This window comes from Stegostoma tigrinum, chromosome 27 (assembly GCF_030684315.1).
Source record: "Stegostoma tigrinum isolate sSteTig4 chromosome 27, sSteTig4.hap1, whole genome shotgun sequence".
NCBI classification, from domain to species: Eukaryota; Metazoa; Chordata; class Chondrichthyes; order Orectolobiformes; family Stegostomatidae; genus Stegostoma; species Stegostoma tigrinum.
In genome coordinates, this window is record NC_081380.1 from 8,341,984 (window position 1) to 8,360,327 (window position 18,344).

Sequence of the window (18,344 nt, forward strand, 5' to 3'; positions counted from 1 at the left end):
GAATCAAGGGCTACGGGGAGAGTGCAGGGAAGTGGAGTTGAAATGCCCATCAGCCATGATTTAAATGGCGGAGTGGACATGATGGGCCGAATGGCCTTACTTCCACTCCTATGTCTTATGGTCTTAAGTCTTTACATATGCCCTTGCAATGCCAAGGCATACAGAGCTATGGGGCCAACTGCTGGCAAATGGGATTCAAACAGTTTGGTACAAAAACGAAGCTGCTGGCAAAGCTCAGCAGGTCTGGCAGCATCCGTGAAGGAAGAAACAGAGTTAACATTTCTGCTCCGGTGACCCTTCCTTCACAGTTCTTTTGGTTTTCAGATAGCTAGATTGTTCTTGACTGGCACAGACACTATGGGCTGGAGAACCTTTTTTCAGTGCTGTTGGGCCCTTACAGTTCTGGTAGGAGCGAATACTGTACAGTCAATTTTGGATGCGGTGCTCTAATCGCGCAGTGACTTTCCACCTTTTTTGGCATTGCTGTTGATGTTCCTTCTGCTTTTTTTCTGGTTCATTTGTCAGACTGCACAATCCTGTTTGCACCCTGTTGACCATGTAAAGTCCTCCTTACTAACATCTATCTGGGGGCTAGTGCCAAAACTGAGAGCTGTCTCATAGACTAGTCAAGCAACAAACATTTGGTCCTTTCAAGATGTGTGGGTTTACAATAATCTTAAAAAGGGTTGGAGGTATCGCTGGCTGGCCAGCTTTTACTAACCATTCCTAGTTGCCCTGGAGAATGTGGTGGTGATGGTGAACTACCTTCTCGAACACTGCGGTTCTTTGTGTAGGTTCACCCACAATGCCCTTGGGGAAGGAATTGCAGGATTTTGACCCGCAACTCTGAAGGAATGGTAATATATTTCTCACTCGGGATGGTGAGTGGTTTGGAGGGGATCTTGCAGTTGTGTTCCCAAATCACCGCTGCCCTTCTTCCTTCTGGATGGAAGTGACTGTCAGTTTGGAAGATGCTGTCTAAGGATCTTAAGTGAATTTCTGCAATTCATCTTATAGATAGTATGCTCTGCTGTTACTGAGTGTAAGGGTGACAGGAGTGGATGCTTGTGAATACAGAGCCAGTCAGGATGGGCTGCATTTTCCTTGGTAATGTCAACCTTCTTGAGTGTTGATGGGGCTGCAGTCATCCAGACAAGTGGGGAGTATTGCATCAGATTCCTGACTTGTGCCTTGTAGAGATGGTGGACAGGTTTTGGGGAGTCAGGAGGTGAATTACTCATTGTGATATTTGTAGCTTTGGACCTGCTCTTGTCACTTTATCTATGTTGTAAATCTAGAGCTGATGCAAGTAGTCCTGTTTGGTGGCTTCCCCTGGTTCAGTTCACATTTTCAGGTATTCTTGGCATGCCCTCCTGCACTCTCCATTGAACTGGGGTTGATTCCTAGTCTCTGTGTGCGAAGCTGGAGGAATACAGCAGGTCGGGCAGTATCAGGAGCTGGAAAGTTGGTGTTTTGGGTTGGGATGCTTCATCAGAATTCCCTGGCCCCCAAAACCTCACCCGCACCACCTGTTTCTATCTCCTCCCCAAAACCCACAAACCTGACAGCTTCAGTCAACCCATTATCTCTACCTGCTCCTGCCCCACTGAACTCATCGCTTACCTTGACTCCGTCTTATTCCCCCCTGCATTCAGGACACTACCCGTGCCCTCCGTCTCCTCCAAAACTTACAATTCCCTGGCCCTCAAAACCACCTTGTTCCTTTGATGCTGCCTGGCCCACTGTGTTCCTCTAGCTGCACGTTGTGTTGACTCTGACTCCAGCATCTGCAGTTCTTGCTATCCTTGATCCCTAGGCTTGATGGTAATGGTTCAGTGGGGCATATGCCGGGCCATGAGGTTACAGATTTTTCTGGGGTACAACTCTGCCAATGTTGATGGCTTGAGGCACCTCATAAGTGCCCAGTCTTGAGTCGCAAGAGCTGTGCAAAGTCTTCCCCCTTTAGCTAGGTGATAGTGCCACACAACACGGTGTTAGGGTGTTCTCAATGTGATTTATGTCTCCAAGAACTATGTGGTGGTCATTCTTACTGATAGTATGCAACCGTACAGCGTAGAGAATGTTGACTGCCATAATGTTGAATGGGATAGATTGTAAAATGATGTAGTAGCTCAAAACTGGGCGTACATTGGAATGTTAAAGGGATAATATTTGTTCTGCTGACATGTAAGAAATTAGGTGCTAAGCTGTGCCGGGGATGACTCTGTCTCACAGACAAAATGTGATAATCTAATTATACTCTGTTTTCTGTAAGTGTTGAACTAAAGCTAAAAAGATACAGAACTGTCTAGAGCGGCGATTGAGAAGTGAGGAGCTGTCTAGTCGTGCACATTGTTTCTGGGCTGCTGACCTTTGCTTCTAATGTTAGGTGATTAAGTCACGTACTATCATTGTTGCTAGGCATATGACTATGGGGAAGTAAAAGTTGTATTTCGCATACATGACTGACTGTGATATAAAGTCCTCTATAAAGGGAAGATGGTTCCCTTATTGGAGGGCAACGCTTGACATGACGCTGCAAGCTCTGCGAAGATTGTTAAGTGATCCTCTAAAAGCTTGTACTAGCTTAAATAAACTGTGGCTGTTCACAAGTCGGCATATTGCATTTGTATCAAGTGTGTCGGAATCTCCTGAAAGAGAACCCCACACCATGAGGCAGTGCAGGCTGTCAGCAGCGCAGTACAGTGAAACTGAGTGAAGTTCGGCTAGCCCCGAGCTCCAGTCGTGGTGAAGGTGTTGGCCATTCCCACAGCAGAACCAGAAATACCATGTAAGGGTGTCAGTGATAAGCTGATAGACTAGACTGATAACTCCAGATTAGCTGAACTTGCGTGGACAAGCAAATTATTTAGAGTGGAATTTGGCCACTCAAACTCTAGTGTGGAGTCACAGGTGAGCTTGTAAAATGGTCTCACTAACCTTCTGAGAGAGTATACATCAAGAGACGTTTTTAACACTGATGACAAAGGACTGCTTTACCAGATTGTTGTTTTTTTATTATTATTTTTAAAAATGGCAAGTGTAATGCTGCAAAAAGCCATCAAGGGACTGCTGTGGCCTGTGTCAATATGAATAGCATCGTAGACCTGCTGCCTTGTAACGGGACTGTAGAGTGAGTCTTTTTTTTACCAAACCACCTGACTGACCATCAGTGTTCTTTTTTGAGATAAGGATCAGAAAGATGCGCAAGATACATCAGTGGAAGAAAGGGAAGGTTATCATCCTGGCAATTCTGAAGAGTCTGATGAATGCTTACTATTTTGCCTGGCTAAAATTGCAAAGGCTGGTACTTTACTCCAGAGCACAAATTTCTGAAAAATCTTCAACCGCATTTATGACACAGCAGCCTCTTACACTAAACAGAAAAGGATTGAGTTTTTTTATCAGCACTTGCTCCAGTCCTTTTTCAAAATTTTTCACTGAACAAAGTGAGGCTATTATGTGGTGTCAACAAATTGAAAAGTCTACTTTTGTCATCTACCGCACCACCATTTTTCTTTTTTATGTCTAAGCATGTTTCTTGGCACGTTGGGACACAAAGGTTTCCTCTGCCGCCTTGAAGCTCCTTTTAATATCTGTTCCAATTCAATGGATTGCAATTTTACTGCATTCTACCCTAACCTATATGGCCCAGCACATTCCTGACCAATTAGTCTGGGAGTTAACCTTGATTCAGTATAGAACAGCATGTCAGAAGCAATGGCAGGTGTGTCTGAAGTTTGGTACCAACCCAGTGAAACAATAGAATTAACATGCGTGGAGCTGAGTGATCCTCCAGCCAATGACACTGATCCAAATTTTGAAGACCTGTCTAATCATCTATGAATCATGGTGGAAATTTAATCAGCCAACAGGTGAAAGCTCCACATGCATCTTCATCCTCAGATGGTACAGCCCAATACTTGAGAGTAAAAGACATGACACATTGTTTCTGACTATCTTCAGTCAATGTTGCTGAGTGAATAATGCCTCTCCAACTCTTCCTGAGGTCCCCACCATCGTAAGCCAATCTTCAACCAATTCAGTTCATACCATGTGATATCAAAAGATAGTTACGTTTACCAGATACAACAAATGTAAGCCCCCGCCATTGCAATTTGCTGTTCTTAAAGGCTTGTGCTCCTAACCTGGTTGCATCTCCAATCAAGATGTTTCAGATCAGCTACAACACGCCTATCTAACTGAAAGTGTAGACTTGCTGAGGTGTGCGGTGTCCACAAAGCAGTTAAACCAAACACCACTCGTCAGTCTGTTCTGGATCATCAGCAAGTTGATGTGTGTTGTTAAATTTATTAAATCACACTTGTTCACAAGTAGGCTATTCATCAAATCAACAGCAGTAGTTTAAGAAATCAGCTTAAGACAAGGGTAACTAGAGATGTACAATAAACCCTGGCCAAGCCAACAACACCCACATCTGATTCTTTGCAAACCTTTCCCAGCCAGGGGTTCTGATAGGACCATCCAGCTCCAGACCTTATTGCAGACTTAGTCCAAACAGGGAGGAAAGAGCAGAATCCCAGAGGCAAGGTGAGAATGACCACCTTTGATGTCAAGGCAGCATTTGACTGGGGTATTGAGGAGTCCCAGTAAAATTGACGCCAAGGGGAACGGAGCAGTCTCTCCAATGCCTATCTCAAAAGAAGATGGTTGTGGCTGTTGGAGGCCAATTGCTTTCCCTCCGCTTTTCATAAATCTTGTACCTCTTTTTGTTTCCTTCTCCATCTTAGTGAATGTGTTGATTTCAATTGGGTTTATTCTTTTACTGTGGATAATGAAATTACCTCTATATCATGTATTAGCACCAGATAGTTTAATTTACGCAGTAAAATTCTCAGGATTTGTTATAGTTTGCACATCCTGTCAGCATAAATAATAACTGACGTTATCTGTGACCGACTAAATTAGTGTAGAAAATTGGAGCCAAGAGTAAGACTATTGTTAAGAGCTTCTTGTGGACCCAGTGGGTTACCAATTCCATGTGTTTTTCATTATGAGCAGTTCACGTTATCTTGTGCAAATTCTTGTAGTTTGGAATTACTCAAATTAAAGTAGAGTGAGTGTTGAAGATTGAAAAGTTTGTCATACATTTGAGTTGGTTACGCAAGATTTACAAATCAGATGGGCAGGGCTGGGGATAAGCATTATAACACATATTAGATTACAGATATCTATTACATAGCTAAAGTTTTGCAATATTTATAATGTGACATATAGATATACCAAGTTTCTGATTGCAGTTAAAATTCCTTAAATGGTCACCCATCTCTTGTGTTCAAGAAATAAACTAAATGGACAATTATTGTTAGCTTTTTTTTTCTTCCCTTCATTCCTTTCTAGGAAAAATGTATTAATTCCTCACAGAAATACCACTTTTGTGGGTAACTAGTAATGGCTCCAAATGTCATTCATAACTTGGAAACCTTGATCATGTGTGTGGATGGGTGGTTCTCACTGCTGGGGAGGCATATGGGTTCAATTCTATGTTCATCTGTCCACTCAGCACTTTTTTACAGTGACTGGCAACTAGAGGTGGGGTGGAGAGGGAGAGAGAAGTGGGGAATCCCCTCATCCCCTCTGGTGCTGAAACTCCTATAGGCTAAACTAATACATAAACATAGTCGAGCCTTGAATCCTTTTTTAATGCAGTTGGTATAATTCTATTGGAGAGATGCTTTGCAGTAATTTTCCTGGAGCTTCTTTCACTCACTCGCCATAACTTTGGAGTTTTGGAATCCTGCTGAAAAGTGAGTGGACTTGTTAGAGTTGAGATTGTAGAAGCCCAAAGGAAGCTTTATTGGTGCTGTCTGAGCAGTACACTCAATTAATTAATTTTAGTTACTCCTCTATCACCTTATCTACACAATACCAGTATTCTGTCCCAGTCTTCCTTTCAGTATTTTGGAATCCTTTCTGAATCAGTGCTGTAGAAAGAACCATATTCAACCTTGCAACAACATGCACAGTTATTATAGTCGCACTTGCAACTAGTCAATCTGCTGATCAATTCCCTTCACGTTGCAAGAAGTTGCAGTAAGTGAAGCAATTGCTGTAGACGTGCTGATGAGCTGTAGCCACAACCGAGGCGTTAGACCTGAAGCAGCTGTCCAGGAGTAAGGACAGGGCTGTCATTGCAGCTGTTTGCTGGGGAGAGTTTTAAACTGCCCATGTATTGCAACATGGGAACGAATACAGTGCAGAGCACTTTAGAAAGCACTCGAGTCATTTGCTGCGGCTCTACCTTTAAACGGGTATCTGATTCATTGTCACAGTTGACATTTTCTGCCATATTGCCAACCTCCATGCTGTGATCGTTGGAGGGAAAGCTAGATGAGGGGCAGGAGTAAGGAATGCAAAATTTATATTGATATGGTGAAATGAAGTGGGATGCTCCTGTGGGACATAGCAGCTAGTCTATTTTCAGTAATTCTGTGGGTGTAAGTGCTTTCTGGTTGAGAAATGAAAACCAACAGCAAGGACACCACGTTGTTCCAACTTCCCTGGTTTAGGAAACTGACTTTCAAAACTGAGAGAAATAGGGACTGAAAGGTAGTTTTTACACTGGTACATTAGATACTGGAAAAATTAAATCCAGAGCTTTACTTCAATCTAAACCATGGCAGAAGGAAAGGAAACATTTTGTATCAAGCTAATGTAGGATTGAACTTGGAAAGTATTTTCTTAAAGAAAACGCAATACTTGAAATAGTGGAAAGGTGGAGGCCAAAACCCTGCATCGTGGTGCTAACTGGGGCAGGGCTTGTGATGTGGAAGTTGTATAGTACTTCTGAATGGATGAACTGCAGTTGGATGATTCGCCTTCCTTGCTCGTCTTTTTTGGGTGAATCTTGATGCTAATAATGCACGTCTACAATTGTAGCCAGGATACATTGTGATGCATGAACTTGCTTGTTTTATTATCTGAAAAGTAGTGCACCAAGCATCTGGTGTCAGTGAAGCTGGAGATCAGTTACTGCCACCATAAAAATTACTTTCCATCCATTTGCAATTAATTTCCTGAGTGAATTGAAAGAGCAGATCTGTGTTTGTAATGTGATTCCAGCTGCTTCAGGGTTGAAAGTACTTCCTTAAAATTTTGATGCTCACTGTATCCAAGTCTCTGAGTTTTGACTCATTTGCTCCCTGCCAAACTTAGTGAAACATTTCTTTTCTCCCCCCCACTCCTTGTTTTCAAGTGGTGTGTGGTTTTATATCGTCATCTGGGTAGTGTGACCTTTTCCATGGGCACTGTATTTACAAGGGGTATTTATCTGTAATGGCTAAGCAAAAGAAATTGCAAAGAATTTCCTCCAATTAGTTGATTGGCTTGTTTATCCTTTTCTTATCCATTTTAAATAGAGCATGCCAGTGGTTTCAACCATCGAATAGGGTATTCAAACTGAAGTCTGGCAATCTGTCTCATGAAGCTCTGGCAAACTTTGACTTATCCATTGGCTTGTCTGTATTATTTAAATTAATAATCACTCCAGAGGTTTGGGGGAAAGAAATTTGTTGGTTGTGTGTCTTCAGATATGAGATATCTGATAATTAGTCAGAGTCAATACAGTGAGGAGCTGAATATACACAGTAGGTCAGGCAGCATCAGAGGAGCAGGAAAGTCAACGTTTTGAGTTTACACCCTTCATCAGGACTGGGGAGGGGGAAGGGAGCACAGAAACACATAGAGGGGGAAAGTGGGACTGGGGGAAGGTAGGTGGAATGGTGATAAGTGGATGTAGATAGAGGATAGTAGAGATTGGTCAGTGGGAAGGCTGAGGCGGATAGGTGGTAAAGATGGACAGGTTGGGTCAGGTCAAGGAGATGGGGGTGAGAGGGAGGGTGGGATGTGGGATGAGGATGGGGATGGGGAGATTTTGAAACTGGTGAATTCTATTTGAGGCCGTCAGGCTGTAGGCTCCCAAGGCATATTAGGTGCTGCTCCTCCAGTTTGCATGTGACATCAGTGTGGCGCTAGAGGAGGCCCAGGGTGGATATATCACCCAGGGAATGGGAGGGGGAGTTAAAATGGTTGGTGACTTGAAGGTGGTGTTGATTATTGTGTACAGAGCACAGATGCTCCATGAATTGGTCACTGAGTCTGCGCTTAGTCTCACCGTTGTGGTCTCCTCTACATCGGGAGCAGCAGATACAGTAGACCAGGTTGGAGGATGTACAGGTGAATGCCTGTTGGATTTGGAAAGATTGTGTGGAGCCTTGGATGGAGGGGAGAGGTGCGGGGTCAGGTCTAATACCTCCTGCAGATGCAGGGAAAGATGCCAGATGTAGTGGGGTTGGTGGGACGTGTGGGCTGGATGAGGGAGTTGAGGTGAGAGCAGTCCTTACGAAAGGCAGATAGGGGTGGGGAGGGCGACATCTCTTCAGTGGTGGGGTCTGATTACAGGTGGCAGAAGTGGCGAAGGATGATACACTAGATGTGGAGATTGGTGGGTTGGTCATCCCGTATTGACTTTGACTCCGGCATCTGCAGTTCTTGCTAACTCCAATCAATCAGCATTGCCAACTTGCAATTCAATGTACATCAGTGTGATGTGAATGCTGATGCAGCTTACTTCACTCTGTCTCCTACATTAGAAAAATATAACCTTGACCACTTGTGTTGTTGTCCAAGTAGGCATCGTCAGTCTTGGCCTTTGCCATATTGGATGCCTCCGTCCCATCTCCTGATAAGGAAGCTGTTCACTGACTCCATCTAAACTTCCTGTTACCTTGGGAAGGCAACCAATATCACCAAAGACACCTCCCATCTGATTACAACCTCTTCCAACCTGTTCTGTCATGCAGAAGATACAGAAACTTAAACACACAGACCAACAGACACAAACAAGTTCTTCCCCGCTATTAATAGATTTCTGAGTGGACCACTTAACTTTTAAATTTAAGTGTTGATCTTGTTCGTTCTTCTCTGTAGCTGTAACATTGTGTATTCCTTACTCTGTTCTATTATGCAAATACACTTTGTATGGTCTAGTCTGCCTGTACTGCACTCAAAACAAAACTTTTCACTGCACTGAGCTACGTGTGATAATAATAAATCAAAAATACAATTTGACAAGATAATAAAGTGTGAGGCTGGATGAACACAGCAGGCCAAGCAGCATCTCAGGAGCAGAAAAGCTGACGTTTTGGGCCTAGACCCTCCTTCAGAGAGGGGGATGGGATGAGGGTTCTGGAATAAATAGGGAGAGAGGGGGAGGCGGACCGAAGGTAGAGAGGAGAGTATAGGTGGGGAGGTAGGGAGGGGATAGGTCAGTCCAGGGAAGACGGACAGGTCAAGGAGGTGGGATGAGGTTAGTAGGTAGGAAATGGAGGTGCGGCTTGGGGTGGGAGGAAGGGATGGGTGAGAGGAAGAACAGGTTAGGGAGGCAGAGACAGGCTGAGCTGGTTGTGTGGTGCAGTGGGGGGAGGGGACGAACTGGGCTGGTTTTGGGATGCGGTGGCGGAAGGGGAGATTTTGAAGTTGGTGAAGTCCACGTTGATACCATTGGACTGCAGGGTTCCCAAGCGGAATATGAGTTGCTGTTCCTGCAACCTTCGGGTGGCATCATTGTGGCACTGCAGGAGGCCCGTGATGGACGTGTCATCTAAAGTATGGGAGGGGGAGTTGAAATGGTTTGCGACTGGGAGGTGCAGTTGTTTATTGCGAACCGAGCGGAGGTGTTCTGCAAAGCGGTCCCCAAGCCTCCGCTTGGTTTCCCCAATGTAGAGGAAGCCACACCAAGTACAATGGATACAGTATATCACATTGGCAGATGTGCAGGTGAACCTCTACTTAATATGGAAAGTCATCTTGGGGCCTGGGATAGGGGTGAGGGAGGAGGTGTGGGGGCAAGTGTAGCACTTCCTGCAGTTGCAGGGGAAGGTACCAGGTGTGGTGGGGTTGGAGGGCAGTGTCGAGTGAACAAGGGAGTCACGGAGAGTGTGGTCTCTCTGGAAAGCAGACAGGGGTGGGGATGGAAAAATGTCTTGGGTGGTGGGGTTGGATTGTAGATGGCGGAAGTGTCGGAGGATGATGCATTGTATCGGGAGGTTGGTGGGGTGGTGTGTGAGAATGAGGGGGACCCTCTTTGGGCAGTTGTGGTGGGGGCGGAGTGTGAGGGATGTGTTGCGGGAAATGCGGGACACGCGGTCAAGGGCGTTCTCGACCACTGTGGGGGGAAAGTTGCGGTCCTTGAAGAACTTGGACATCTGGGATGTGCGGGAGTGGAATGTCTCATCCTGGGAGCAGATGCGGAGGAATTGGGAATAGGGGATGGAATTTTTGCAGGAGGGTGGGTGGGAGGAGACCCCACCACCCAAGACACGCTTAAAGAATTCACCTTTGCCTCATTTTTTAAAAAATGCACCAAGATTGCACAGTACCAAATTTATTTAGGATCTTGTGGTGATAACGCGTCCAAATTCCTTATTGTGCAGCATGTACCTCTGGACTGATTGTGTAACTAGTTCACTTTCTCTTCCATCACTCTCATTTATGTAATAAAAACAATTCTAAAAATGGAAACTCAAGGTCTCCTTTGCTCTGTTTAGTTCGTGAGGAGAGGGGCATAAAACCCTGCAATATTAATTAGCCACATGATTCCTAATCTTGTGCACAAAGATTTTGTGACTAAAGCAGACATGAAGCACTGTGCCACGGTAATGTGCCAATACATATTGAAATTGCTGACACTATTCAAGTTGGGCACGTGATGAGTTTGAACTATGTTTAGCCCAGGGTCATTTTGAAGTGTAATTGAATGTGGAACTACAGTGGTAGATAGCTTTTATGATAATTGGAGTGCAGGTTTTGACTTTACTAAAAGGATATGCAAGAAAGTTTGTATAGCACCTTTTCATGACCTCCGGAAGCATTTTATAGTCAATAAGTACTTTTTTTGGTGTAGCTATTATAATAATGTTGAAAAAGTGGTTGTTAATTTGCACAAATAGCAACAAAATAAATGACCACAATTTTATTATCCTTGTGTTGGTCTGCTTTTGTGGCTATTTGCATCATTCTTGAAACAAGAACAGAAATTGCTGGAAAAGCTGAAACAGCTGAAAAGCTGGCAGCATCCGTGGAGAGAAATCAGAGTTAACGTTTCAGGTCAAGTGACCCTGGTGTTTTGGGCAGTCTGTAAGACAACTTACAGAACTTACTACCATCACTGGCCTAATTCAGTCAGTTGTTGACTGTAGAATGTTGTCAATGGTTTGGTTCAGGGAGCAAAAGATTGGTAACTAGAATTTAAATCCAGAGAACTGAGATTGTGTTTGAGGGAGGCAAAGAAAGCAAGGAAATGTAATAAATGGGAGGATGTTGAGAGGGATAGAAGTGAGACCTTGGAAGACAGGTCCTTGAGTTTGCAGCACAGGTAGGTAAGGTGGTAAAGAAGCCCTGACAGACATTTTTCTTCATTGGGCATGGTATTGAATACAAGAGCAGGGATGTGATGCTGAAAATATGATACTGGTTCAGGCAACAGTTGGAGTTTTGTTTAGTTCTGGTCACCATTGCAGGGAGGACATCACACTGTTGAAAGAGTACAAAGGAGATTGACGGGAATTTCGGGACTTGAAAGTTGTAGGAGTGAGGAAAGATTGAACAGGCTTGAGCTGTATTTCTCAAGGAGGTTGAGGGGTGACTTAGTTCAGGTATACAAATAAATGAGGGGCTTGGATGAAGTGTCAGGGAAGATGTATGTTCCCCTAGCCTAGAGGTCAAAGGCAAGCAGTGGCAGGATTGACATGATTGATAGGAGGCCGAGAGGAGATATAAAGAAAATCTTTTTGTGCCCCAGAGGGTAGAGGGTGTATGGGATCTACTGCCCCCTTTTTGATTGAGACAAAAACTCATTTAAAAGGAACCTGTTCTGGACTGCTGTAACTTGCAAGGTTGAGAACCAGGTATCAGTAGGTGGGATTAGAATGGGTGGCTAGTTATTCAGCTATGATAGGCTATATGGTCTTGTTCTTTGCTCTAACTTTTCTGTTGTTCTAAATAACTTTCCTAGTTGTTAGTCTTTATTATAAAGCGTTAACTTGATGGTTTAGTGTTAATGTGGCTACTGATATTTTTTATTCTGGTTCTAATTGTTAAATAAGGTTCATTTTTCAGTGCAAATCAGTGATAAAAGTTGACTAGTCCTTGAAAACCTCTTTAAATAGGACAGCCAGAATTGTCAACGTTGACAGATCTTTATTATTTGTTCTTTAATTTGGGAGACATCTACAGCTGAAGTGTTTGTTGTCCATCCCTAGTTGCCCGTGCTTGTATATGGAGTTGTATATCACCACCTGCAGGTTACTGTTCCGATTTCCTGGGCACGCATCTGAGATCTGGATACTTCGAATGGATGACTTGTGTTTTTCCTGGCCCTGCAAAACTGCCTGTCTGGCATGACTCAGCACTGTTTTGTTGAAGTAAAGCTGAAAAGAAAAGCCAGCAGAGGCTACATTCTGCCTTCAGTTACTCAACGCAGATCTACGTCAACAGCATTTGCAGATAGCTGGAGATTTTATGCTTGAGACTCAAGTGGTTTATCAGCCGTCTCTCTCTCTTGCCTTGAAGTATGTGTGCTCACTCTTGTGAAATGGGGTTGGGGATGGAAATGAGAAGGTTTGCTGTAACAAATAGAGGTGCCAACCTACAATGGAGACAGACATTATGGTTTGAACCATTGTCTGATGATCAATTTGAGTTAGCTTAAACGTAACCTTTCTGCAGTGGCCATGCTTGAACTTTGATTTTTTTTCTGTACTGGTACAAGATGACCCACTAAACTGAAGTATGCTGATTACTGGTAACGTTTTTTAATATACTAAATAACTTGTAATATTTCTACCTGTTTCAGCACTCTTTTAAGCTTGTTTATATTTCTCCAAGTCAGTGTTTTATTTCAGTTATGGTATCTGTCAACCATGACTCACAAGTTAGCACGTTCAGAAACAGGCAATTGTGGGATCAAACCCACTTCATATGTGACTCCCAATCCAATGTAGCATTAAGGGTCAACTGCACTGTTGGAGATGCTATCTTTCAGATTTTGCCACTGACTGTAAGGCAGTTGTGTTTGCTGGTAGCTACGTATTAATACACAGGGTTGTCACCCATCCTTACAGACAGGAAAGCGGGCACACATACTGCCTATCTTGACTCAACAAAATAGATGATACTGTTCTCTGGATTGTTTCTTTGGGTAATGCCTCAACCAATTCGAGTCAGTCTGCCTGTAGTAAAAATTTAAACAAAAATTGGCAGTTTGACTGTTTGTCATTCATTGACTGGTGCATTCTCCATGGCAATACCTCTGGCAATCAGCAGTCTCCTTACACGCTGCGTAAAAATTGTTTACTTTTTACTTTGGTATTTCTTGTGAATTGCCCAAATAAGCGTAAGATATCAGACTTCAACAAAATGTTCTTTTTCCAGTAATACTCCAATCAAGTGCTATTGTTTCTCTTCTCACCATAAAGTTGTGTCCAGTGCATGCTTGCAGTTTCAGTTCTGCATGGCAGCTGTGGCTTTTACTTGAGGATTTAAAATAGTTGAGAATATTGGAGCCCAGAATTGCTTATTCATGACTAAGGGTTTTTTTTTTGTCTTTTGAGTTTGTGAAATGTCATTTCCCTATTTATTCTGCCAAGTCATTGTTGAATAAACCTGCTTTGAATTGTGGCATATGAGTGTTTTGTCAATTTAGCAGGATGTGAAAATCTCCAATTGAACCTAAACTTGTAGCCAAGCAGTGCAAAGCTGGCATTTTCACTTCTACCGTTTTAATTGCCACATACAGCAGGAGGAAGAAATTTGGGTGATGGGTCGGTGGGGTTTATTGTAACTGGGTTTTTTTAATGTCAGGAATATTGCATAGAATTTACAGTATAGACATTTGGCTCAAATAGTTTAAATCCGTATGCACCTCCCCTTCCCTTACTTCCTCGAATCTTAGCATGTCTTCATACCCCTTATTCCCTCAAGTACAGCAGACTTTTTATTGTCTGACATTAATGGGACCAGGAGTGTGCTGATTGATCAAATAGTCCAGATAATTAAAGAAGTGCTCATAATAAAGGTAAAAATGCACACTATGTTACAGAAGTGTAATGTGGAGGGTGTACGCATCATTTGTTATACTTTATTTACTGTATTTAAGTGATTTAAATAATCATGCATCTTTACCTTAAATAAAACTTACCGACGGAGAGCCTTTCCACTTGTAGCCTCAAATGACTACTCTGATGTTCCAGTAGGTCATGGAATTTGAGGAGAAATTGACTCAAAATTTAATTAAATGTTGATATTTCATGTGGCCATTCAGTTTTAACAGCAAGTATATTTACATTGAGGTAAATAAATTTTAATGTAAACTAATAATTGGACAAAATAATACAGTAAACTTTGCCGTATTTCAGGGATATAGTTTTTGCAAGTTTGTCAAGATTGCTCGTCAAAGTTTGCTGTACTTTTCCAGCAGCCCCTTGAATATATCTGTTCTGTTTGCCCCAGCCATTAATTAGATAACTGGTTCCACAATGCAACCATGATTTGTTTGGATAAAGACGTTTCTCTGAAATTCCATGTTGTTTCTACTATTGACTCTTTTTTTGTTGTTAACCCCTAGTTTGTAGTCTCCCTAGCAAGTAGAAATGTTCTGTTTCATCCTCCGCACCCTTTGTGCGTGGGTTAGCTCAACAAGTGTGACTTCCTGATTTTGTGTAGCCTCTGCTAAATATCACATCCTGCCAACCTTTTGGAAATGATGATTTCAGAAAACAAAGTTTGTTAGAAAACTTGGAATATTGTGTCCAGTTCTGGTCGCCCTATTATAGGAAAGATGTGGAGGCTTTGGAGAGGGTGCAAAGGAGGTTTACCAGGATGCTGCCTGGACTGGAGGGCTCCTCTTATAAGGAGAGGTTGACTGAGCTCAGACTTTTCTCTCTGGAGAGAAGGAGGAAGAGAGGTGACCTGATCGAGTTGTACAACGTATTGAGAGGCATGGATAGAGTTGATAGCCAGAGACTTAACCCCAGGGCAGGATTGACTGCCACAAGGGGTCATAGTTTTAAGGTGTTAGGGGGAAGGTATAGAGGAGACGTCAGAGGGAGGTTCTTCACCTAGAGAGTTGTGAGTGCATGGAATACTTTGCCAGTGGTAGTCGTGGAAGCGGAGTCATTAGTGACATTTAAGCGACTGCTGGACATGCACATGGACAGCAGTGAATTGAGGGGAATGTAGGTTAGTTTATTTTATTTTTGGATTAGGATTATTCCACGGCACAACATTGCGGGCCGAAGGGCCTGTAATGTGCTATATTTTTCTATGTTCTATGTTCTGTGTTCTAAAATCTAAACTATAAAAGCCAAAATCATCATTTCCCAAGACTGACCATTTGTTTCTTGTTTTGGCAGTTCTGTCAGCAAAGAACATGGATTCATCTGAAGTGGAATTTGGGGCATCAACAGCAGATGATGCTGCTGAGTCTCCAGTGGCAGTGGAAGAATCATTCTTCAGTATGCTGGACATCTTTCTGTTCTCCCTTATTGCTGGGTTTGCAATCTACTGGTTTTTCTTCAGAAAGAAAAAAGTGGATATCCCAGATTACAGAACAATCCAGCCACAGTAAGTGTTTCAACAAAAATTCCCAGAGTCTTAATTAAATGTCCAGTGGAGCTCCTCATAAAGGAGGAGTGGGGGGGGTAACTAGTTTAGTCTCTTTCAATCTCTGGAAAGTCTCTGAAATTGAAGCAGATTGGTTTTCAAACCCGATCCATATTTGACCGCACTTATCAGCTCTGTCACTAAGTCTGCCTGTCGATTTCCACCTCAGCATCACCTCCATTTCCCCATGGCTATGTCTTTAACTGCCAAGGATCTGGAATTTCCTTTTTGTTTTTATCCCCCCCCGCCCTCTCTCCTTTTAAAGTGGTCTTCAAAACTTCTTACCTCTTTAACCATACTTTTAACTATTTGCCCTAATATCATATTTTATGGCTTGGTGTCAAAGTTTGTTACATAACAGTCATGTGATGTGCCTTGATCCCACTGCTTATGTTTAAAGATTCATAAAGTATAAGGATTTGTTCTTTTCCTTTCTGAACTTTTTCTTTAAAACACCCCTTACTTTGTGGTTGAAAGGTATTTCAATAACTTAATGCTCTCCTTTTTCTGTAATTCTTGCTTGTATGTCTCCTGGTGTGTTCTTGTTCCTTTTTATTGTTGCACTTTTTATTGCTGTAATTCAACTCTGTTATGTTTGCATGCTGTAATATAGCGCACTCAGTGTGTAAACGAATACAAGCTATGTAACATACAGGAGGGAGTGGGGGATCATGGGAGGCACTGAACAGCAATTGAGAGGAGCATTTTGGCTATTTGGGAATGTAGCAAGTTATCTGAGGCCTGACTCCAGCTGGATACGTGCAGATAGGGATCTGCCCAGATTTAGTTGAAATTTAGCAATGGATAAGGAATCTAGAACTCCGGAGAGTAGGCCTGGTTTCCCAGATTGACCCTGTCAACCCCATCATTTTGCTTGTTGTAATGAGGTCACTTCACAACCTTCTCATCTCCAGACTGTTGTATCTTGCATTTTCTCTTGCCTTCTCTAATGTTCTGAAAACCTGGTTTCAAATCTCACCATGGCAGAATCTGGAATTTGAATTCAATAAAAATCTTAATTCTAAAACTTTAATAAAACCTAATTTGATTCAGAATCCTGAACTAGATTCGCAAGTTTCAGATTATGCTTCAGATTTTTGCAGCCTTTCCCCAATTATAAAATAATATGCGTATCTATTCTTCTTACCAAAGCGCATAACTTCACACATTCCCAATTGTGTTCCATCTGCCACTTCTTTGCCCTCTCTCTCCTCGCCTGTCCAATTCCTTCTGCAGCCGTCCTGCTTTCTGACCACTCCCTGTCCCTCCACCAATTTTTGTCTGCTGCAGCAGCTGCATGGTACTCCCACGCAATTTGCAATCTCATGTCCCGGCATATACCAACTCTGTTACTGCCATCAAGCCACAAGGTCAGCCGTGCTTCAATGAAGAATGCAGGAGGCTGTGGCCCGGAGCTGCACTAGGCATCCCTTAAAATAAGGAATCAACCTGATGACGCTACAACACCAGACTACTTGTCTATCAAACAGCAGAAGCAGCAAGTAATAGATGGAGTTAAGTAATTTCACAACCAACGGCTTAGCTGTAACCTCTGCAGACCTGCCACATCTAGTTGTGAATAGTAGTGGACAATTAACTAGCCCTCTGGAGGAGGAGACTATACAGATGTCCCCATCCTTAATGATGATGGAGCCCAACTCATCATGAAAAAATCAGGCTGAAACATTTGCATCGGTCATCAGCCAAGTGGCCAATCCATCAGTGCTTCCTCCTAGCCTCTCAGTTGCTGGTCTTCAGTCAGTTCCATTCACTCCAGGTGATAACAGAAAATGGTTTGAGGCATTGAATCCTGCAGAGGCAATGGGCACTGACAATGTTCCAGCTATAGAATTGAAGATTTGTACTCCAGAAGCTACCATTCCCCTAGCCAAGCTGTAATCAGTACGCAACAGTGGCATCCACCCAACAATGTTGAACATTGCCCAGGTGTGTTGTATACACAAAAATCAGGAGAAATCAGCCCTGCCCAGTTATTGGCCGATCAATCTACTCTTGATCAGTAAAAGTGACGGAAGGTGTCACCTACAGTGCTAACAATTAGCACTTGCCTAACAATAACCTGCTCACTGACTTTCCAGTGCCATTCACCTCCTGATCTCATTGCAGCTTCAGTTGAAATATGAACAAAAAGGCTGAATTTCACAGATGAGGTAAGAGTAACTCTCCTTGGATATCAAGGCTATATTTTGCCCAAGCATGCCATGAAAGGAACTCTGACAAAGCTCGAGTCTATGGGAATTGGAGAAAACTCTCCACTTAGTTGGACTCATACTTGGCACATAGGAATATGGTTGTAGTTTTTGGAGGCTATTCATCCCAGCTCCAAGACATCTGTGCAGGAGTCCTCAGGGTAATGTCCTAGACCCAATTGTCTTCAACTGCTTCATCAATGACCTTCCCTCATCATAAGGTCAGAAGTAGGGATATTTGCTGATGATTGCACAATGTTCGTTGCCATTTGAGTCTCCTCAGATGCTGATGCAGCCAATGTTCAAATGCAGCATGACCTGTGCAATATCCAGGTTTGTCTGACAAGTGGCAAGTTACGTTTAGACAATGTGATGACCATCTCCAACAAGAGAGAATCTAAGCATCGCCCTTGCTATTCAATGACATCACCAGCACTGAATTTCCACTATCAG

General features: G+C 43.0%; 1 protein-coding gene across 4 annotated transcripts in view; it reads left to right on the forward strand.

Moving 5' to 3' along the window:
• Nucleotides 1-18,344, forward strand: part of LOC125464406 (NADPH--cytochrome P450 reductase-like) — a 78,852-nt gene that overhangs the window by 11,494 nt on the left and 49,014 nt on the right. For 3 of the 4 annotated variants that reach the window (XM_059655526.1, XM_059655527.1, XM_059655528.1), the window contains exon 2: nt 15,432-15,642. In XM_059655526.1, the coding sequence (XP_059511509.1) occupies nt 15,432-15,642 (211 nt within the window). Of the gene's footprint in view, nt 1-12,477; nt 12,591-15,431; nt 15,643-18,344 lie in introns of those variants that run through there. The other variant, XM_059655529.1, reaches the window with a different exon arrangement.